Source organism: Falco naumanni, chromosome 3 (assembly GCF_017639655.2).
Source record: "Falco naumanni isolate bFalNau1 chromosome 3, bFalNau1.pat, whole genome shotgun sequence".
Taxonomy (NCBI): Eukaryota; Metazoa; Chordata; class Aves; order Falconiformes; family Falconidae; genus Falco; species Falco naumanni.
Window position 1 is genome coordinate 14,033,477 of NC_054056.1, and position 22,262 is coordinate 14,055,738.

The 22,262-nt window shown below is 43.5% G+C and overlaps 1 protein-coding gene across 5 annotated transcripts in view; it reads left to right on the forward strand.

Moving 5' to 3' along the window:
• Positions 1 to 21,863, forward strand: part of MIB2 (MIB E3 ubiquitin protein ligase 2) — a 53,669-nt gene extending 31,806 nt beyond the window's left edge. For 4 of the 5 annotated variants that reach the window (XM_040586345.1, XM_040586343.1, XM_040586344.1 and 1 more), the window contains 15 exons: positions 338 to 532; positions 1,906 to 2,048; positions 4,020 to 4,127; positions 5,371 to 5,475; positions 6,217 to 6,379; positions 7,385 to 7,518; positions 10,006 to 10,154; positions 10,812 to 10,968; positions 11,671 to 11,825; positions 12,461 to 12,587; positions 13,976 to 14,206; positions 15,920 to 16,098; positions 17,909 to 18,093; positions 18,866 to 18,931; positions 20,743 to 21,863. In XM_040586345.1, the coding sequence (XP_040442279.1) occupies positions 338 to 532; positions 1,906 to 2,048; positions 4,020 to 4,127; positions 5,371 to 5,475; positions 6,217 to 6,379; positions 7,385 to 7,518; positions 10,006 to 10,154; positions 10,812 to 10,968; positions 11,671 to 11,825; positions 12,461 to 12,587; positions 13,976 to 14,206; positions 15,920 to 16,098; positions 17,909 to 18,093; positions 18,866 to 18,931; positions 20,743 to 20,984 (2,339 nt within the window). In that variant the 3' untranslated portion in view covers positions 20,985 to 21,863. The remainder of the gene's footprint in view (positions 1 to 337; positions 533 to 1,905; positions 2,049 to 4,019; positions 4,128 to 5,370; positions 5,476 to 6,216; positions 6,380 to 7,384; positions 7,519 to 10,005; positions 10,155 to 10,811; positions 10,969 to 11,670; positions 11,826 to 12,460; positions 12,588 to 13,975; positions 14,207 to 15,919; positions 16,099 to 17,908; positions 18,094 to 18,865; positions 18,932 to 20,742) is intronic. The other variant, XM_040586347.1, reaches the window with a different exon arrangement.
• Positions 21,864 to 22,262: the final 399 nt, after the last annotated feature.

Consider the following 22,262-nt stretch of genomic DNA (forward strand, 5'->3'; position numbering starts at 1 on the left):
CTGGAGGGCATTGCTTCCGGCAGCAGCAGTATGCCATCAGTGAAGCAGACCTGTGTGCTTCTGTTCAACATATAAAGCTGGCCACAGAGATCCTTCCTGGTGGCAGCTTCTCAGTCAGAATTGCATCTGCCCCAAGCTGTTGACTTTGGGCTCTGTGCCTACTCCTCTGTTGTGAATAGCTGGAGAACTGACAAGTTTTTTCCTTGTTTTTTCCTTAGTTAAGATAAAAAAGTCATTAAGTCATATCTCAGTAAACATTCCAGTGTCGGGTGGATTCCTGTGTATTTGTCTCAGTGAAAATGCAAGCTGGACACTATTTCTCCTCTTTTTCCATCAGGTGGTGAAGGTAAAACCGGACGTGTTGTTGATATCCGTGGCTGGGATGTAGAGACGGGACGCAGTGTGGCCAGCGTCACGTGGTCTGATGGTACTACGAATGTCTACAGAGTTGGACACAAGGGAAAAGTGGACCTGAAGTGTACTGTGGAGGCATCCGGTGGCTTTTACTACAAAGAGCATCTCCCAAAATTAGGTGTGCGAAAAAAAAAAACAACCCCCAAAAAACCCAAAAAAACCAAAACAAAAAAAACCAAAAAAAAAACCCAACAAAAAACCCCAAGTCTTCTGCTGAGAAACTCTAATTCACACTACTATTTTGTGACATTGAAGCCATTTTGCATGGAAGACAGAAAATCAGCAGGTGGTTTTATAAAGTTCCCACGTAAATATGTACCATTTAAAGAAGTGGTCTGTGTGTGAACATACTGCTTTATTTCCAGCTGGTTAGTTAGTACTTTGGCCTTTTCAGTGGTAAGATAAACTCATCAGATGCCCACAGCTGTTTCCCAAGGAGGCATCTTCTGCCAAGGCAACTTCTTGCTGCTGCAAATGCATGAAATGCCCTTGGATGCACCTGCACCTGGCAGCAGAGAATTCAACCCAGCGTCAGTTTTGGTAATCCAAAGTTTTCCATTCTTCAGGCAAGCAGTGGTCCAGCTCGTGTTCACTGTGCTTTTAGAGAGCAAATATTATTGTTCTGGTGGACCAAAAAAGTGTGTTGAAGGGGAATGTGACAAAAGGGAGATTTCTGAGAATGAAGCTTCCAAATACTTGCCTAGCAGGGAGATAAGAAAAAGCAATGGGAAAAAGTGATGTCTACATTGGCAACTTGCTGCAATCCACCTTTCCTCTTAACTCTTAACGAAACCAAGGAAACTACTCATATTTTTGAACTCGCAGCATTTTATACTAAGGTGCAATTTAGTTGTACTTTTTTTAATGAGGTGCCCGGGCCATCTTTTGCTCCCCTGAAGGAAAACAGAATGGTCTGTTCTTAAGTCTGCAGGAGCAGAATCAGGCCTTTCTCATTCTTTGCTTTCCCTGTGCAGCTTGGCAAGGGCACGAGGGAAGGGAAGGGTTGGATGAGGAGCTTATTTCCAGGGGTATGGCCTCTTGGTGCATGGGAAAGCTAGGAGGGTAGAGCACTTCACAAAGCAAGCTATGTGGCTGCCCGTGGAAGAGAACTTACTTGAGTTCTGTGGGGGTGTGTCTGCTGAACAAGAGTTGTGGGTGACTGAACTGCTAAGAACAGCTACTGATACCTGATGTGACGTGAGAGCCATTGTTCAAAGGCATTCCCCTCTCTGGCAAGGAACAAAATTGTGTTGTGTTAGAACTCCCTCATGTTAGGTCAATATCCAGTTAGAGCTAAATCCTCTTGATCTGTCTACATAGTGCTGCCCCACGGAGTGTGTAGGGCATGCTCCACAACAGAAAACCAGTTTTACACCGTTCTGCCCCAGTTAAGCCTATGCTAATTTGCAACCCTTGTTACAAAGCCAAGTGAGACACAATGCGTGTTATTGCATCCCTTGTGTATGTGGGTGGTGTCATTCTCCCCTTTAGGAAAACCAGCTGAGCTGCAGAGGAAAGAAAGCACGGACAGGCATCCGTTCCAGCATGGGGACAAAGTGAAATGCTTGCTGGACATCGACATCTTGCGGGAGATGCAGGAGGGCCATGGTGGCTGGAACCCTAAAATGGCTGAGGTATGCTTCTGTTTGCTCCTGTTCTCTCGAGAATGTATCTATCAGTCACTGTCTCAGACTACATAAGTAGGCACTGGCTAGGAAGTTCCCGGAACATCTTTATGTAACGTGTCACCTTCTACATTTATATTGTGTTGACTGAATCACAAATACAGATTCTTCCTGATAGGACACTGGAGTCAAATTTATTTTTAGGTTCAGATAAGTTTGCGTTGTATGAGAATTGTCTTGTGGAGCCCTGCATAATTTCTAAGAGTCTACAATGGGTCAAAAGAGTGTGTCTTAAGAGTCACTTAAGCCAGAGAAAAAAAACTAACGTCTGGTTTGTTTTTAAATGAGTTCTGGATCCATTCCTCGTTTGGCTTCTTTTTTTACTGTGCATTACTACTAATGAAAGCTATGTGTTTTGTCAACAGTGGGCTCTGTCCCTGGCCAGGGCTAAAATTTCTCGGCCTATATGATGTTCTTGGAGCTTAGCCTGTTGTCTTGTCTATAGTTTGAAGAGCTATCAGTTTGTTGTTACCTGTTGTCTTAAAAAAACCCAACTCAGTAGAGGAAGTAAAGACAGAAATGACACCTATTACTGTGGTATAGCATCTCAGGGGGCCATCGTGAAAGTAAGTCTGCAAGGGGTTGTGAACATTCGGTGTGGGCTTACACTCAGATGAAATGGTAACAGCTAAATTAATAAATTTGCCATTTAGATTAAAAGGTCTTTGGTTTGTTTCTCCTTAAAAGTCAACTTTCTTGGATTTTAATATTCTACAGAAATTGCCCAAAATAGATTAAATTACCCTCACATATTGAAGAAGGCAGTACTCCTGTTGAGCAGTAGATTTACTGTGAGAGAGCATCACATTTTGGTACTCACAGTTACAGTAATAAGACCTGTCTCTGAGCCTGTATTAATAACTTGTATAAAAGTTTTTTTTTTGCAGAGGAAGGGAAGTGTATAGCCACAAGTGACCCAAATGCCCACTACACTTCAGTCAGTAAGCTGAATAACCTGCAGGTCTGATTCAGACAGAGCTGTCTGAAACTTTGGTATATGAAACAGTGCTATAAAATTATACGGATGTCTTACATATGTATCCTAGCCCAACGTGCCCTGTAGAAGAGTGGTCTTTTTGAAATCATGCTTTGAAATGTCAAGATAAACAATGTCATTGCAGTTTCAATGTGGAAATTATTAACTGAGCATTGGTCTTTGGGTTTGTTGGGTTTTTTTTTAAGCGTGGCAGGCAGAAACTTACCATCTTCTGGCAAGAAGTTTAAGAAGGCTGTCAGTGGAGCCACAATTTTTTTATTTTAGCTGAAGTCTTCATCCCCAAAGCTGTAGGTCTTGAATGGTGCTGAGTAGCTAACATAGTCTGCTAGGTTGTTAAACCTCTGTACTTCTGAATTCCTGTTGGTGAATGCAGGTGTAGAGAGGGATAGTAAACAGAGAAACAGTAATTTCGTGTCGTCTCAGAAATCAGGACTTTTTGTCTCCTTCAAAACTATCAGCTGCTCAGGACCTGCCAGAATCAACAGATATTGAATACCACCCTACACAGCTATACTTTGTGTTCTGTAGTCTCCTCTGCCATGCTCCCTTCTTGTTCTCTCCGAGCATGCCTTGCTGGTATTGTACTGCAGAGCAATGTTGTAATCTGCCCACCTTTGTCATTTGGAAAGAGGAGGACAATTTGTTCTGCATTTTCAAGAATTTTCACACTTTGTGTCCCTATCATCATTCTCCCTCAAAATGTTGCCACTTTAGAGGAGCTTCTAAGCAGCCTTTCTCCTTTTGCAGAAAAACGACTGCATCTCATTTAAAGGAGGTTTGGAAGCAGTGTTAGTCTGTGAATTGGAAATGTTGGGTATTTTAGCCATCTATGCCTTGGATGCCTGCTTTCCTCCTATTAGGCAATGTGATTTATTCAGGGGGTTTCCCCTACTCTTTTTTTTTTTCTTTTTCCCTATCAAAAGTTCATTGGCCAGACAGGGACTGTGCACAGAATCACGGACAGAGGGGACGTGAGGGTCCAGTTCAACAGTGAAACCCGCTGGACTTTCCATCCTGGAGCTCTGACTAAGGTAGGTGCTGATAAGCGAGCTTGGTCAGAACTAGAAATGCTGCAGGGAATATTTGCCATTTAGCCTGCTGTGTTAGGACACAATGTGTCTCCAGTAAGTGCTGAAGGAATACACTGCTGTTCTAAAAGCAGTAGTTCTCAGCAGAATTTCCTGCAAGTCATCAGCGGTGAGACAGACGGTTGCAGGCGGTGGGAGCTGGGCTACTAGGCTGTCCAGTTTTATGAAACTTTGCATTTCAAATGTTTTAAGTTCTTAAGGTAAATTCCAGTTCTTAATTTCAGCTTCTTTGATAAGAGTGGTAACAGACCTACAGTAGCTCATCCTTCTGCAGCTACCTTTCATCTGTAATGAACGTTCTTCCACGTAATTTCCATTTGATTTTGTTTTCTTCCTTGTTCTTGTGTCTTGATGTTACTCTCTGTCTCACACCTTTCTTTGTCTTGCTTCTCTCTGATTATTCTGAATGACCTGAGTCTTTAATCCAGCTCTTTTAATTTTGTGTCTATATTTCTAAAGCTGATAGCTCTGGCCTTCCCTGGAGGTTTGAGGTCTGGAAATCTGAGGTGGATGATTAGAAACAGGGCTAATAGGTATAGGAGGAGCTGCTGGCAGACTACAAAATTCTGAAAGATCTGAACAAGGTCACAATGCTAAAAACTCTAATACCAATGGAAAATGCAGTGTCTTACTGCTTTGTGCAGAATTAGTCTGCTTTGAAAAGTGTGTTTTGACAGTGCTCCTTTCTTAGCTCAGTGAGCAGAGGGAGCATCTGGCAAATTACCGGTACAGATAAGCTCTGGTTTCCCTTTTCTGTTTCAAGTAACAAAGAGATTTAACTTCCTTATTAAAGCGAATTAAAATCTCCAGTGCCGAGTCAGGTATAACGAGGAGACAGACCAAGGAAAGTTCCATATGTACTTTATACTGGTATTAATTATAAATGGTTTGAAGAAGAAGAAAGAAAAATAAAAAACACGTTCTGTCCCAAATTATTTCCCTACTTACATGTGCACTTGGCTTAAAACAGAAATACCCCAGCCCTTGGACGATGTTTATTTTGCAGTGGAGTGATTACAGATTTCTTGTTAGTCTTACTTATGTTGTGTAATGCCTTGTTGTTTTTTGAGTCGATGGGCTTCTTGTTTGGTTCTGTTTCCTGAGGGTGGGGGTGGGGTGGAGGGGCTGATCACTTTTTTTTCCTGGCTTCGTCCCCCAAAAGCTTATGACTTTCTTTTTCTTGTAGCTCAACACCTTTTGGGTTGGTGATGTTGTCCGGGTGATAGATGATATGGAAACAGTGAAGCGATTCCAACCTGGTCATGGGGAGTGGACAGATGAAATGGCACCTGTGAGTGTGCGCCAGTTCCAGGACAGTCCAGTAACTTCCTGAGTTTTCCCAAGCAATTAGTACTAGTGGCTGGGCTTGCATTGCCCTCCAGTATCGCTGCTGGTCAGTGAGCACACAGACCTTTCTGGGACTGCTAAGGCCTTGCAGAATAAATGTTGCCTGCTGCTGTTGGCTATCAGTAGTACAATCCCAGTGCAGCACCCAAACAAAAGTGGGTAAAGGGGGAATCTGACAAAGGATTTGGCTACCAGTAAGTCAGATAAGAGGTTTCACTAACCACAGTAAACAAGTCCTCTTATGCCATCCCTAATTCCCTGGAACGAGGCAGGGAAGTGTCCAAGTAGAGAAACAGCCTGATCAGACCAGTATGCCTAAAAAGCAGAATACAGGTATCCTCCAGGAGCAATTAAATGCACAGAGGAAACCTTTCCTAGTCCAAATTTTATCAATTGTCTCAGGGTTCTTCAGACTGTGTTTTGTTGTTTCACCACCTTCTTCTCCAGACATTTGTGACGTGTCTGGGAAGCCCTTCTTATGTAAAACCAGCAATAGAGAAACTGCTGAGAACCCTCTGGTGTCCTTGAAGTGGGAGCTGTCTGCGAGTGTGTCGCTGTTCAGTGCTTCTTTTCACACAGCAGGAGTGCCGCCTGCGAAACTACTCTTAAAGCATTGCATTGGTTCTGAGATGCAAAGCGTACCGTGTCTTACATGTTAAAAATCATTTCTCTTTTTCCATTGCAGACCCTAGGGCACATCGGCAAAGTGATCAAAGTCTATGGGGATGGAGATTTGCGAGTGTCGGTTGGAGGGCAGTCCTGGACGTTTAACCCAGCTTGCCTGACAGCTTATCAGAGAGATGAGGAAGCAAACCTCATGACAACGGAGAATGCAAAGGAATCAAAAAGTGAGATAGTGAGAACAGACGTGTCTGATCTGTCAGGGCCTGTGAAATGATTGCTCTGGTGTAACAGCAGCAACACTCTTTGGACAGTGTTAATCTCAGCGGCCTGTTCTTCCCCAGACAGAGCTCCAAAACCAGGCTGTGCCTTGCTGGGAGAAGCAAAGCTGGCCTTAGCAGGGAAATAGAATTTGGGACTCGGGAATGCTAATCATGGCACTGCCCTAGGTTCAGTGTTTGCTTCTGCCTTGATCTGTCTCAATTTTTTGTTCCGTCCTGCTCTATTTCCTGTAGGAGGTTACTAATTCTTGAATGCTTGTGAAATATTCCTAGGTCCTTGTGTGGAAGCATTGTCAACAATTATTTTGTCTAGTCCACCCTGAAACTGAATTTGGGAAATTGGGATCATATGGTGTGTAAAGGGGACTTCACTTTGCACATCTGCTCGTAAAAATTTTTGTAGCCTCACCATACTTGTTTCCTTTAGAAGTCAGGATCTTGTCGGAGAGAGGACAGACCTGCCTTTTTTTTTTGTTTTGCTATGTAGATAGGTCTTAAACTGTTTGCTCAACTTGGACTTCAGGGAGAACTTGCACACGAGCCCAAGCTTTTTAACTTTGTTCTGTCTGGAGAACTGTAACACCTCCGTCCTCTCAAACGCTCAAAAGTCTGTAATTAGAGGGCCTATCTGAAAGGACGTCTATTTCTTCCCTATACAGCATCCTTTCCAAATCCATGCATTCCTCTTCAGATTATTTGCCTTTTAGTAGTGATTTTTCTGTATTGGTCTTCTGTAGCATGGTCTCATGTCTTTTGGGTTCTCAAAACATCAGACTTGGAAAGCAAAAGTTCTGTGTAAGCTGCAAGTTTGTAAAGCTTTTTGTCGGTGCTAAGTGCTACAGGTGCAGCAGGTCCGTAGTGGGGTTATACAGCTGCACTGTGCCAACTGTATGCCTTTATACACATGCTCCTCAGCCCTCTTAACCTGTGGCTGTTTCTCGTTCCTACCAGGTACTTTGATTACTGTATTGGAGAAACTGCTGTCCCAGAAGACAGAGTCAGAGCATGCAGGCTGTCTGGTCATTTGTGCAGCACTGAACAATGCAGCTAAAGTTTCGGAGCTCCTTCAGAAGTACCCGGACAAGGCAAGTTTTGAAGAAATCCTGAATGGTTACTTTGTGTTGCTCTTCTTCAAAAATACTGTCATAAAGTTTTGTAGTCAAGTGTGGAAAAAGATAGGAGAAAAATAATAGATTTTCCAGACCTAATAGTAGCTCCCAACAGCTGGAAAATTATTTTGCTGCAATTAAGGATTAAATTTGTATATCAAATGTGTGTATTTGCAGCATTAAATCTGAACTAGAGTTAAGTCCTTACGGCACATTTCCAAAGCTGACTTTTCCCCGATTTCCTGTATGGACACTGCACCTGTAGAATTAGCGGGAGAGGTAATTATCTGTATGAAAATAGTAGCAAGATGTCTGAGTTTAGCCTTGGTTTGAAAAGAAAGCCTCAGGTTGTGCCTGGCTGAATGTGTCTGTCCTTAGACGACCTTGCAAAATGGTATTGTTGGAATCAGGAAAGAGCAAAGCTGCCCAGATCCTGATGCTGTGCGTGTCTGCGTAGTGTCTTATCTCATGTCTGACTGGAGCAGGGAACTGGGCTTAACTTGTTGGTGTGCTTGCAGAGTGCCAGACTGTTAGGGTTACATCTGCTGAAATCACTGCTCTTTCAAGCTGCCTGTTTGAAGGTTCAAGCCCCGCCAGTGAGGGGTACAGGATTTATAAACAAGTTAAAAAAGGAGACCCAGAGAAGAAAGTATTTCAGCAGTGACCTCAGAAACCATTGGTAATAAAACATAAGTCTTGTTGAGGCTATGTCTGCATGGCTGGTAGGAGAAGCCGGATATGTGAACCAGGAAAACTAGGATAAATTCTGGAGGAACCTCTGTGATGCTGATTTAGTGGTTAGTTGTCTGGTATTTATTATGGATCTTTATTTACAAAGTTATTGGGACCTCTGGAGATGGGAGGAGTAGACAAATACCTGCAATTGTTGAATTTATCCTAGATCGAGTGCCAGGAGTCAGGAATCCATTATGTTATTAGTTATTTTAATTACATTTCTATTTCTACCTTTAATATTTATATTAATAAATTAGTTATTTCTGTAAAAGTTTACATACAGCAAGAGGAGACTGGATTTGAGGCTAACTTAGTGAACGTTGGAATTGCTTGCCAAAGCTTTTCCAGCTTATCGGCATTGTCTGTGTTGTGTAAATGGCAGAATAACACATCGACCTTTAATGCCTCCTTGCCTAAAGGACTCACCCATCATTTTGAGTGAATCAAAGCAAGTCTTGCCTGTCCTGCTCTCCTGACTGCTGCATAGAACGAGCTGCAGCAAAAAAACAACTTTGTTCTCTTTTGTGTCCTGGTTTTGGTTTGGATACAGTTCATTTTCTTCCTAGTTGCTGGTACAGTGCTGTGTTTTTGATTTAGTATGAAAATAACATTGATAATGCACTGATGTTTTAGTTGTTGCAAAGTAGTGCTTACTCTAAGTCAAGGACTTTTCAGTGTCCCAAGCTCTGCCAGTAAGGAGGTGCACAAGAAGCTGGGAGGGAGCGTAGCCGGACAGCTGACCCAAACTAGCCAAAGGGATATTCCATACCATAGAACGTCATGCCCAGTATAGAAACTGGGGGGAGTCAGCTGGGAGGCGCCGATCGCTGCTGAGGGACTGGCTGGGCATCGGTCAGTGGGTGGTGAGCAACTGTATTGTGCATCACTTGTTTCTTGGGTTTTATTCCTCTTTTTCCTTTTGATTATTGTTATTATCATCATTATATTTATTAAACTGTTCTTGTCTCAATCTACGAGTTTTACCTTTTCCCAGTCCTTCCCCCCATCCCACTGCCAGGGTGTGAGGGGAGTGAGCAAGCAGTTGCGTGGTACTTAGTTGTCTGCTGAGGGTTTGTTAGCTCCTTCATCTCTTCTCCTTAGCCTCCCACTGATTTCAGTAGCTTCTCTCTCTCTTTTTTTTTTTTTTTTTTTTTTTTTTTCCCCCCTTGCCTTTCATACAGCCTCTCTTTGTTTTTCAGTCCCTTTAATTCTCAAGAAATCTCATTGCAGCACTTCAACACTGTGGTATACCCTCCAGCCATTGTGCCCAATAAAGTACCTGGAGTAACATGGAACAATGGGGACTTGGCATCTTCAAAGCCTTATGCAAAGCTAATTTGATCTCCTCACATATTTTCCTATTGGGAAAGGAATTGTTGGCAGAGATGTTGAGAAGTATTCTGCTCGCAGGCATGGAGGGATTTTGGCATCAGGGCTGCAATTAGAGCCCTGGCTTCTAGCTCAGTTCACTCGCCTCTCCCTTCTTGACTGAATGTGCAGTTCCCTTCCCCTTTAGAAATAATCCGGAACAAGGTCAGCCTTGTTGTTCCTGTACATAAAGCGAAGCCGATGGGGCACGGATTCTCTTTTGCAGCCTCAGAAATGCTACTGTTATGCAGCTAGTGACTCCCATCCTGCTCGGCCTGCTCTAGAACAGAGCTAAGGCCTGAACACAAGGCAAGGTCTTTCCTAACCAAGCCGTTTGCTGTGTCTCTGCCCTTCCTGTAGGTCGACGCAAAGAACCAGGGCAGAACTGCCCTGCAGATCGCCTCTTATCAGGGGCATCTGGATATTGTGAGGATTTTGCTGCAGGCACATGCCGCTGTCAACCTGAGGGATGAAGAGGGCGATACAGCGCTGCACTACGCAGCTTTCGGGTAGGAGATCTTTCTTCTTGTGATCCCCGATTACAAGACCTAAAGTGCTGCAGAAGAACATTTCCAGATATAAATGGGCAGTCTGTGTGGAGGATGCGTGGCTGATGGAGGCTTTTCTTTGATTTTATCTTCTGCTAGAAATCGGCCTTTGAGCTTCAGGGCCACAGATGCATTTCTTAGTGCCCTGATTTAACCTCCTCTGCTAGGTCAGTTTCCATGCCAGAGATCTTGAGGAGGAATCAGAAGTGATAAGGGGGTTTTAGTGATTGCATTTTTTACAGGGGGATGGAGGAGTGGTTTGTTTAGTTGGGATTAATTTGGTTGGTTGATTTCTGTAAGTGCATGGTTTTCCAGAGCAAGATGAAGGGTTGAATTGTCTTGTCAGTTACCAGGGAAGAATTAATCACTAAGACTGGGAGATTCTTGTTGATTTAAGGTAAAGAGAGAGCAGATTCTAGAGTGCAAATTAGGAAGGTTTTGTTATGTGGGGATTTTTTTTAATGTGTTATTTTGCTTTTGGGTTTTTTTAATACTAAGAGGAGGTGGGATGAGGTTAAGAGGATACAAAACCCAAAAAGGTTCTGTTGCCTTGCAAGAAGAATTCACTGCCTGCACAGGACTGAATCTAATCTGTCTTACTCCTTGCTTTTAAATCAGAAACCAAGCTGAGGTTGCCCGTGTTCTTCTTGGTAAAGGAGCCAGTGCAGACCTGTTAAACAATGCGAAGTGCACAGCATTGTTTGTTGCTGTCAGTCAAGGATTCACAGAGGTGGTGCGGACCCTCTGTGAGTTCAACTGTGATGTCAACCTTCCAGTAAGTTTTGGGGTTTTGTGGGATTTTGGGAGAGTGTTTGGGCTTTTTTTCTTTTTGTTGGGTTTTTTTTTGAGGCAGTGAGGTGCTTCTTTATGTCTTAAACCATTTGTTGCTTTGTAAAATTTGAAGGTCATTCTCTTCAAATCCACTACTGTGCATTTGCACAGAGGAAGTATTCCTCTACCTTCAGTACTGTGAAATTCCAGGTTTGAGTCTGCCCGTTCACCACCGTGAGTTTGCTCAGCTCAGTCCAGTAGTGCGCACTCTGCTGTGCTGGACTTGGGCTTCCGGTGAGAGCTGACCTGCTGCTAATTAATGTGTCGTTGAAACACTCCTGTTCCCAGCCATAAGGCTTGGTGAGATTTTTTTAAGACTGGCATTTAGGAACTTGAAGGGCAGTGATGGTGAATTGGACCCAACCCGTTTTTAAGATGTGCTTGTATGATGGTGGGACTGGACTGTGCTGGGTCAGTCCCTCAAAGCTAGTTAGGAATGTTAGCACCTGTCTACTCAGGAGCTGGTTTCAAGCCCTAGAGAAAAGGTTTCTCAAAGGCTATGAAGCTGCTATGGGTGCTAGGGATGTTTGGCCTGGAGTTGATGTGACCTGGTGACACTATAACTTCTTATCTTGAACTGTCCCTCAGGGTGAGCTATTTCATTTGACTCTGATGTAGGTAATTGTGCTTTGGTATCCTTGTATAGGATTCCCAGGGAGACACTCCCCTGCATTATGCTATCACTGCAGATTGCAAAGTCGTTATTGAGATTCTCACTGAAGTACCCAACATAGACTTCACTGTCCAGAATTGTCAAGGCTTCAACCTGCTCCACTATTCTGCTCTAAAAGGCAACAAGCTGTAAGTGACTTCTTTTCATTTCTACTGCTTTCACAGACGTTTGCTCATGCTTGCTGTCTTAAACAGTAAGAAGGTAGCAGATGTAGTTCTAGATAGCTAGGAAGGAGGTGGGTGGTTATACATTCCTTGGGTGTAGATACGGCTAGGTATAGCTGTTGCCCTCCTCTGCTTCATGTATTTACAGGAAACTGCTGCCTGCTTTCCCCATCCCATCTTCCTCATACCTCTTTAGCTTGACTAGATAATCTGTCTGCTTCTGGATAGTCTCCTTAGATGTTTGGGTTCACGCATGGAAGGACAGGAGGAGGTCTGTAGTAAACAGTATTTGAAAAGACCGTGTCTAACTGACAGCCTCCGGAATTCTTCCAGAGGGATAAATCTTCTTGTTATTTTCATAGCAATGTGAGTTTATCTTACTTTATTAAATGACAATTGAGGGTTTCTGTTTTATTCTTTTAATTTAATCTGTCAGGTGGAGGGGAGTGCTCTGCATCACAGGTGCCAGCTCCTGATGCTGCCTATAGAAACATGAACATCCATATCTGCTGCGCAATAGAGGCAGGCCTGTGTCTTCTGTATTGTTTTCCTTCCTGGTAAAGTAACTCTTCCATCTCTGTTAACCTCCAACACTCTAGAGCCATAAAGAAGATACTAGCAAGAGCTCGGCAGCTGGTTGATTCCAAAAAGGAAGATGGCTTCACTGCCCTGCACCTTGCTGCTCTTAATAATCACAAAGAAGTGGCAGAAATTCTCATCAAAGAGGTAAGAAAGAAAACAAAACCATCACCAACAAAAACTCCCATCTGTGCTGCTGCCAAACCTCTACATTTCCTAAGCACTGTTGAGTTAATGCTGGGACTCACAAGAATGTCTGTGTCTCTTTGAGGAGCTGGCATTGCTTTTCAGACTTTGAAGAACAGAGGTTGGCATTCCTGGGGGTATTTTCCTTTGGCACTGGCAGTAGAGGAGAAGGGTATCTTGCAGGCTAGAACAATGTGGCTTGGAACTGGAGCTTGCTGGAAAATGTTCAGTGAAGTGGTGGGTGTGAAGGGAAGAGACATCGGAATAGCTCATTAAGGAGTGTGTAAATCTGCATTCAGAACCTTCCCTACCACATAGGTCCATGTCAGAGCCCAGTTTCTCTCGCTCCGGGTATATGCTGAAGCTCCCCAGCTACTGGTTGTTCTGTGGTGGGTTTCTCACTCTTCATTTTCACGAAAGAATATCTGAAGGCATGTATTCCATTTGAATGCAGAACAAGTTATTTTGACATGTTTGCTCCAGGTTATTTATCTTTCTTCAGTCTTAAGTTAGTGCTAGACGTGCCCCTGATGACCAGTGTTGTTTAGCAATGAAAATGGCAAACTGAAGGATGACAATTTGACTGGCATTTTGCTGTTGATTTTTGTGGAGTCAAAGCTAGCCTCTGTCTCTGCTCTCAGATGATAATTGGCCATGAACGTGACAACTACGTGTCAGCACTCCTGGTTTGTTTCTTCTCAGTCATTTGTTGGCTGAGTTCCTCCATCTTTACCAGGGAATCCAAACCACTACAACAAGGCTTTAATGGATTTACAAATGAATGCTGTAGAGGAGTGTCTGTGAGCACTAACTACTTAGTACTATGCTTTATTTCTGGCATAATTGCTGCATTAGCATAGCCGTATCTTTAAAGGCTCTCTGTTCTCTAACCCTTGCTGCTGTCTTCCTCTGCAGACTTGGCAGAGGGGCAGAGTGATTCAAATTTGAAGTTTTTTCACCTCTTTGCTTTGAAGAGGGGAAACCAAAACACCACAGGCAGCAAGGAATCAGTATTGCTTAAGAGGAACTAGTCCATGCCCGTTTGCTTGGAGTGGGTTCAAGATTTGTTTGTGTCAGGGAAGTGATGAGTTGTCATACCGAAGTCATCGCCAGGATTATGTTATCTGTGTGTCAGTTGGGCACTTGGCTTCTGATCCTCTCTTTCTTGATGTCTGAGGTGTGGGGGCCATATGACTAAGTTACGGAGTGCTGGGTCATATAGCTGTCTTGGAGATCTCTGTACTGCTGTCCTGACGAAGAGGGACTTGAGACCTGGGGCCTCAACAAGCCCCACAGCTGCAGCACTCTTCTTCAGCCAAACTCACCCTCATGCAATTCTTCTCTTCAAGGGTCGTTGTGATGTCAACCTCAAGAACAACCGCAACCAGACACCGCTGCACCTGGCTGTCATCCAGGGACATGTAGGGATGGTGCAACTGCTGGTCAGCGAAGGCAGTGATGTCAATGCTGAAGATGAGGATGGGGACACAGCCATGCACATTGCCTTGGAACGGCAGCAGTTAATGTCACTCATGATGGAGAAGCGTGAAGGAGAGATGGGATTGTCCCTTCTTTCCAAGGTGAGCTGGGAGCAGGAGAAACTCTAGCGCCAATGGCAGGAAAATGCATGATGTTAAAATGAGAGCAGGTAGTGGGGTCTGAGGGGACAGAGTAAGGCACGGAAATTGTGTAAAGCCACTCCAGATGAGGAGCGTGGAAACAAGCCTTCCTGCTTGTGGGAAAGCAAGAATAGATCCTCTGAGGGTACGCTTGAATTTATAGCACGAAACTTCACATAGTCAGACAACAATTCATACTGTCTCCCTGATATTTTTATTAGCATTGTGTGCTTCTTTCTTGACATGGGAAAGGTCATGAATCCAGTTGTAGAGCCAAGACTCTTGGGTTTAATTCATGCCCCAGAACCACAGCAATTCATTTCTGTCTTATGGCATGGAAAATATGAGGATAGCTAACCACATACGCTGCAGTTATCTGCAGTGTAGAACAGAATGTGAGAGGTGAGATGTATCAGGCTGAAGGATAAAGATTATGTTGTCACAAAGCCTGAACTGGGTTTCACTGTGTGGCTCTGTATTCAGGGATATATAAGGCCTTTCAGGAAATGCCTTAGAACTAGAAATCAGCGCATGATATGTCAAAGACTGGAAGCTTAGTCTGGTTTTGGCAAAGATTAAATTAGCCCTTCAAAGTGTTCTGCCATCCACTTAAATACCAATACATGCACACACCCAATTTGCAGTGCATATGTTGGTTATACTTTATGGGTGGAGTGAGAATGATTCTGTTGTAGGGATAATTTAGTATACTGGAGAATCTAGCATAATTTTTTTAAAAATTGTAATTTGAAATGAACAGAATCAATTAAACCAACATTCTAAAGGGCTGCATGCTGTGTGCCAAACCACCCATTCCTCCTTTCTAGTTGAAAAAACCCTAGCGCGTTGCTCTTCTTCCATTCTGCTCATCACCAAGCTACTAGTGTTGATAGGATGAGTTGATGGCTCAAGGCTCTTCTGAAGATGCTCCAGCCTCAGGTACTCAGGCTCGATCAGCCACTGACATTCCAGAGACACCCCACACCAGCTCAGCAAACGCTTCTTTCTTCTGAATTTCTTTGCCTGGAAATATGAGCAAAGGGGTCAGCTGCAAGGGTGGGTTTTATCTCACTCAGCCTGCCTAACAGCTTTGCTAGCTGTTGGGTCTTCGCTTGTGCTAGGGACAGCCAATAGTCCTGGACACAGAAAGTTTTAAAGCAACATGACAGATCGGTGCACGTCATTCCCAATACCGTTTACATTACAAGGTCTGGACATGTTAGAGTCCTTCATGTCTAATTTTACTTGCTCTGATCTACCTGCCCTGGTCTTCTAAGTCAGTGGAAAATGTTTGTTGACTTTCAATTAGTTGGGATAATGTACACAGAAACTTGGCTTTTTAAATACCTGTCACTTAGGTCTCCATACACCAGTTGTTCATGCACTGCTATGTGTTGTGGTGGCTTCAGTGTACTTCCTTTTCACTACCTGAAGAAGTGAATGCCTATTACTATGATTAGTAATAATTAGCATGAGTTAGGTCCAGTCTTATGCGCTGTTGTTCCTGGAATGTGAGATTTGAATCTGCTATTTACGTGCTGAAGGATTTTTGTGTTTTCAAAAAAGAATGCTAAATTGCACTTTCAGATTAAGACTTTGTTTAGAATTTGATACAGATCAAAGCCACATAACAGAAACTTATTCTCTTAACAGAGAGTGTTTCTCAACTTTTAGCTGCAGGCTTCTGGCTTTCTTGGAAATGTAGAGCTGAATGTTGGAACTGCAATTGCATGTTACTTAGCACAAGAAGGAGCAGATATTAATTATGCAAACCATCGGGGAAAGTCTCCTTTAGACCTCATTACAGATGGAAGGATTGTCCAGATCGTGAAAGACTTCTCACAGAAATTCAGGTAAGCCATGTCCTCTGGAAACTACCTACAGCATACTTATTTGCAACATGCAGAGTGCTTCCACAGGACTGTGGTGTCACTGCATGCAGCTTTTATTCCAGGAGGGATGAAGCATCTTTGAAACACTTTGGATGTGAGTGTGAGCACCTCCTGTTTCCTCTGGAGCTGGTTGCTCACCCTGTGTTTCTGGAGGGGTTATTTAAGGGTATATGCTGCCATTTGAAAGAGTTGGAAAAAGCAGATTAATACTGCTTGGTGCAAACTTGGCCTCCTGATTTACAGAGAGCCCTGAGGCAATCTCAGGAGACTGGCCACTGAAGCCAAGAGCAACTTCTGTCTTGCAGAGTAAATTCTGGGTTGCGGTTTATTTTCATTGGATTCTTCAGTTGCAGGTATTTAAAGTCTAAACAGAGAGGAAGTGCAACAAAAGAGTGGGCACCAGAATCTGCAGAAATTATTCCAGAGCTAGATAAATGCCTGTTTTTCAGCCAGTAAGAGAAATAGCAAAGAAAATGCCAAAGGGAGAGCTGCGAGTCCAAGATGGCTTTAACTTGGGTTCTGAGAAGCATTTGTTTGGATTTTGACTTTGCAAACATGGAAGCAGAGTTCTGTTTGATTGGAGGGCACAAGACCCACAGTCATGTTACCACTGGAGGAAGAGCCATGCAGCAGCCACTGTAATTGGCCATGTTTCTGGTCCACTGTAAATAACAGGTGAAATGTTTCCCTTAAACATCTTCTGTAGGGATTTTTGTCAGTGAAGTATATGTTGGATAAAGGGGTTTTTTGCTTAAAGAATGCTGGTTCTTTCAGACTGACGTTTCTCGTACAATGTACTGGTTTCAGCTTCTGTGTTGAGGTTCAGCTGGAGGATTTCAGGGGGTGTCTGCAGGGTTAAGGCAGCCACTGCAGACTGAGTCTGCGTGCTAGACCATAGGCCTAAGCCACTATGGTGTGTCCCAGCGTTTTACACAGGAGCCAGCAGAACAAGGTAGTTAGCTGTACCTTCGTCAGCTACTTGGTTAGTCTGACTGAAATTAATAGGTCTAGAAGGGGAAGAGTGTCTGGGGTTTATACACATTTATAATGAAGTTACTGCCACTTTGCTAGGAAGCTAGATAGTAGTTTCTTCCCAGAAACTTAATGACTTTGCATGAAAAAACCAAAACACACCCCTTCGCAGTACTCCTAGTGGGCCAGGGATTTCTTGGCAGTATTGAAGACACATTTGCTAGTAAATGACCACCCTTGTCCCTTCTGTTCAGTCATCAATCATTCTTGCAGTTTAAGTAGTAGGTCTAGCTAGCAGATGATCGGCTGGCAGGAAAAGTAATAGACGGATTGGGTGCTGAGGGCTCATAATGCTAGGACAGAAATCTGAATCTGAGCCTGTATTATGCAAGAGGCAAACTTGGAGACAACCACCCCAGGCACTTTTCAGGAACGTGCAAAAATGAAGGATCCTTAGGACTGCACTTTTTAAATAGCTCCTAAAAGCTGACTGCTCCCAGGAGGTGATTGTACCATCAATACCTTACTGTTGCCCTCCAAAAGAGCACTTTCAACGTGTGTAAATATTAGTCATCTCTGCTCTTTCCCTTTCTTTTTAGATAAATCCAGTCAGAATCCCAGCTACTAAAGACTGAGTTGGTCCCACTAGGGCAGTGAAGGTTTACAAGTTTATGCTACCTGAGCATCTGCTGCTCTGTCTCCATGTGGAGTGTTTTCCAGCGATCTATACAACGTTACCTGGTTGCTGAAGGAGGACCTGAAGTGCGTGGCTCAAATTTTATTACGTTTGTGGTTGCAGGGAACAGCAGATTTCTTCAGACAGCTCAGCCATCACCTGCAGCCTTCGCCGTGTGCACACTACCCCCAACACAATGACCAACCTTAGTGTCTCGAGTGTGGCAGTCCCCACAGAGTGCCTGGTCTGCTCAGAGCTGGCCTTGCTCATACATTTCTTCCCATGCCAGCACAGTATTGTCTGTGAAGGTAAGTTCATTCTGTGTGTGTGTGTGTGTCTTTTTTTAAAATTTTTGTTTCCAGTTCTACCTAGCTTCCCTAGCTGGACTATCATAAATCAAACTCTGTTCAGACACAAAGCTATTGTGCTGTTTATGTCCTGAAACAACCCCAGCATGATTTCAGCACTGCATAAGATGTCCAAAGTTATCTATAAAAAGCATGGGGTGTTCTGACTGTCTGCTGATTGGGACCCCAGGCAGCTTTGCTTTGTGCTTATAGATGCCCTGGGTAATTCAGAAGGAAAGCCAGATGTTTCAGTTCTAGCAGGCATTGCTTTTTCCATCAAAAACCTCCTGAGAAGGATTTCCTTCTCTGGCTTTTGTTACTGGTTTGCATTTCATTTGTTTTAATGGCAGCTCAAACATGTCAGCAAGTTTGTTATCTCACAAGGCACTCACAGTCTGACCACAGGGAATTTGGTAAGGACTGTGCGCCAGAGCTGCATCCTTTTCCCTCAGAGCAAAGGGCTGTTTTGATCCACAGTGCAGCAGTTCCAGTAGCACAGTGTTGAGGACTTAAAGGCGTTGGTTTTGCTACTGGCGTAGGAAAGACAAAACCAAGAGACTAGGATGTAGCTCAAAAAGAAGGTAGCGTTCTCATTTCCATGCAGAAACAATCTCTTAATCATCCAGGGAGGTCTCAGGTTGTTCAAAGCTGATGTTCTTGAGTCTGTCGTCTTCCTCCTCATTCTATCATCAGTGAGCTTAATTGTAATCTCTTCTTGTATCATGCATGGTAGAATGCTCCAGGAGAATGAAGAAGTGCATCAAATGTCAAGTGACAATAACCAAAAAACTGAAACAAGGTATGTTTGCTGTTCCTACTGTTCAGTGCTGCGGGAAGGGTCACATTAGTTTGAGCAGCATCAATGATTTTCAGTGAAATAAGCATAAGGAAGGGAGATGACGTTTTGTTTTGGGTTCTTTAGGGGAGAGGGGGTTGTGCCTTTTCCATTGACCACCTTTAGAGGTAGATTCTCTCAGGTGTTGTGGGCCAAGCTCAAGCTGCATAGACAGGAGAGGACATTTGACAAAGCTTGTCCTGTGCGTGGCTTCTTTTGCATCTTGAAAGCAAATAGTAGGTTATCTATGTGTCAGTCTAACCATTTTCACAGGCGGTGATTTAACAGTGAAAATCTGTGAGAAAGGAAAAATTACGTCTTGTGAAAGCCTTGCTTCTCCCTTGGCTGAAATTACAGTGCCTGTGCGGGGCTGGCATTAGCCAGCTGTCCAGGAATCACTGAGCTGGGTTATTTTGATAAAGCTTTTTAGCCTGGTTCTAAAAGATTGTCTTCTGTTCGCCTTAATCAACATCCAGAACGAGCAATATCATGCACGTCAGCAAGCTAGAAGTGGGTTTGCACCTGCCTTAGATTTAACACAGGTTTCCCACTGAAGCTTCTTCCATAGAGGTGATGAGAGTTGATGTCTTTGTAGCTGAGATCACTCTTATGGCAGGTGCACACGCAAATGGATTGCATGTCCTGCTGCTCATCACTTAGTATTATGGACTGCTTTGTTGGAGTCAGGTTATATAGACTTGATGCCTTGAAAAAAGCACAGGGGATCCAAGAGCCTGTCACATGGCAATGGACGTATACAGCTGACAAAACCAGAAATCCTTTGGAACTCTATAATGCAAGAAATAGCAAGTCTACTTGACAGTAGACAGGAGCATTTGTCTTTGTTACAGACTGGCAGCAAAATAATGATGAGAATTCCAAATGAGCTATTTGCATGCAAATTTCTGCTGGAGGAGAGGAACATCAAGGTCTCTGAAAATCTCAGCAGGATGTCCTTATCAGTGATGTCTTCAGTGTTTGCCTTTAACAAGCTCCCCATCCCCAAACTTGCTTCACCTTTATGGATTTGAAATCACTTCTTATACCACTGAAGTGTAACTAATTCCAGAATACTGGGGAAAGGGACGTCTATATCGAAGTGTAAAGCTCTACCTAATCAAAAGTTGAGGATCAGAAGATGAACAGTAGGCTGAAAGCTGAAACAAGGAGGAGTCTTACTTACTTAAGCTAGCAGTTGTCCAGGATTTGATGTTTTTTCATTTCTTAGTGTTGACCAAATTACTCTTATTTGTATAGTTTCTTATATGCAAAAGTCAATGTAAGTGATGTAAAATGGTTTCTTCCTGTTCTATCATGTATGTCCTGAAAGACTTAACCAGAAATTTGAATCCCAGACGTGAACAGGAGGTTGAGAGAACATAGTACTCATAGCACTGTAAGTGTTGCCAGACTGGTATGGCAGAGCATTACAAGCAGCTTTGAAAGTTTTAACTTGAGGGTAGCAGCAGCACATTCCAGAACAACAAGGCAGGGCATTTCAGACAACGTTTTTGTTTCCTTTAAAAAAAGCAACCAAACAAACAAAAACATACACTAACCAGCTGAGCAACTACATGGAGGAAAGCAACGCTGGCCAGTCTGTAGAAAGCATCATCTCAGGCTTTTTTTTTGAGGAATGCCTGGATAAGGCTCAGTGAAGAGAGTTTAGTCTGAAGGAATTGCTACTTTTGAGGGGCAAAGTCTTAATTAAAAAGACACTGCATGAGGCAGAGCACACTAGTGACTAACTGTCTTCCTGCTCTCCACCCCTGCAGACAGCACCGAGGTGGAGTGCAGCCCAGGCTCTGAATCCACAGATCAGAGGAAGCTCATGGAGGAGCTGCAGAACCGCTACCGGCAGATGGAAGAGCGCATCACCTGCCCTATTTGCATCGATGACCAAATCAAACTGGTCTTCCAGTGTGGACACGGCTCTTGCCCAGACTGCAGCACAGCCCTTACTGTCTGCCCCATCTGCCGGCAGGCTATCCGGGAGAGGATTCAGATCTTTGTCTAAGGATACGCTTGCTTCCCTTCCTGTTCCCACCTCCCTCCTTTACTTCCTTTTTGTTTGCATTATAGATGAGAAGCGCTAGTCAGGCTGTCGAGTTTGGCTACTGCAAAGCCATCCTGAAAGAGGGAAGCAAATGACTGATGTGACTTGGGTGGAGGTGGGGGGAGTCCCCTCTACTTGCAGTGTCATAAGGCCGAGGAGTGGTGCTTGAGGGCAGGCAGCCCCTCACACTGTGCTGCTGATCCATCAGAAAACCTGAAGTAAAGACCACCGAGCTGTCCGCTGAAGGTGTAAGAGACTTTCAGACCAGATGCGAATAGACTTCCATATGCAGATGTTTTCAACAGCATCCGACTCGGGTGACTGCATCCTGTCTAGTGCCCTGCAGTGCCAGCTCTGCAGCCTTGCATTGCTCTGGAAGCAGATGCTGTAGGATATACCTTACACCTTGGCAGGCAATGGCAAAGCATACGCTTACACTTGACGTGAGGAGATACCGGAGGAGATGGGTCACGGTGTCAGTTCTCCCAGCTGCCTGTCAGTGGTAGGGAGGTAATGTCCTAAGACAGCATGCTCTCTGAACTAGTGCTTGTGGGCTCAACAACAGCCTGGACTGGCAAGAGGCAAATCTGGATGTAATGAGATCCTAAAGACAGAGTGTGTGCCTTAGAGATAAAGTAGTGAACACTGATTGGAGAAAATATGTTGTTACAACAAATATTTCTAACCTCTAAGTGACACTCTTCCATTATTTTTTTTTTTTTTTTTTGGCACAACCGTGTGTTCAGAGACTCCTGAGCTTTCTATCCATAATGCCAAAGGCAGGTGTTAAATACTCCAATCAAAGTGTAAAGAAAATAAATAGTAATAATTAAGACATGAGAAAAAGGGATTTCATTTTTGTTTCTTTGTTTTGCAGCAAAACTTAATAAAATAAAATATATATTTTCCTGAGCATTAAAATGAATGTACAAATGGTAGCTGAAATACGGATCCAGTTGTATTGTGTTTTCCAACTGTCTGACTGAAGAAATATTATCCACTGAGTCCATCCTGTAAATTAATTGTTGGTGAAAGTGGCAGCCTGCAGGGCTTGTGTGCCATGAGTGTGAGTATATATACGTACATGTTTGCGTGTGTGGTGTGTATCTTTAATGACACAATTATACACAAGCGTACTGTTTGTTAGATATTACAAGCAATATTTAAACCAAACCAAACTACGGTGTTCCTCTACTATCTTTGTTCATTAGCAAAGAGGTGGCAAATCTTTTAAAGACA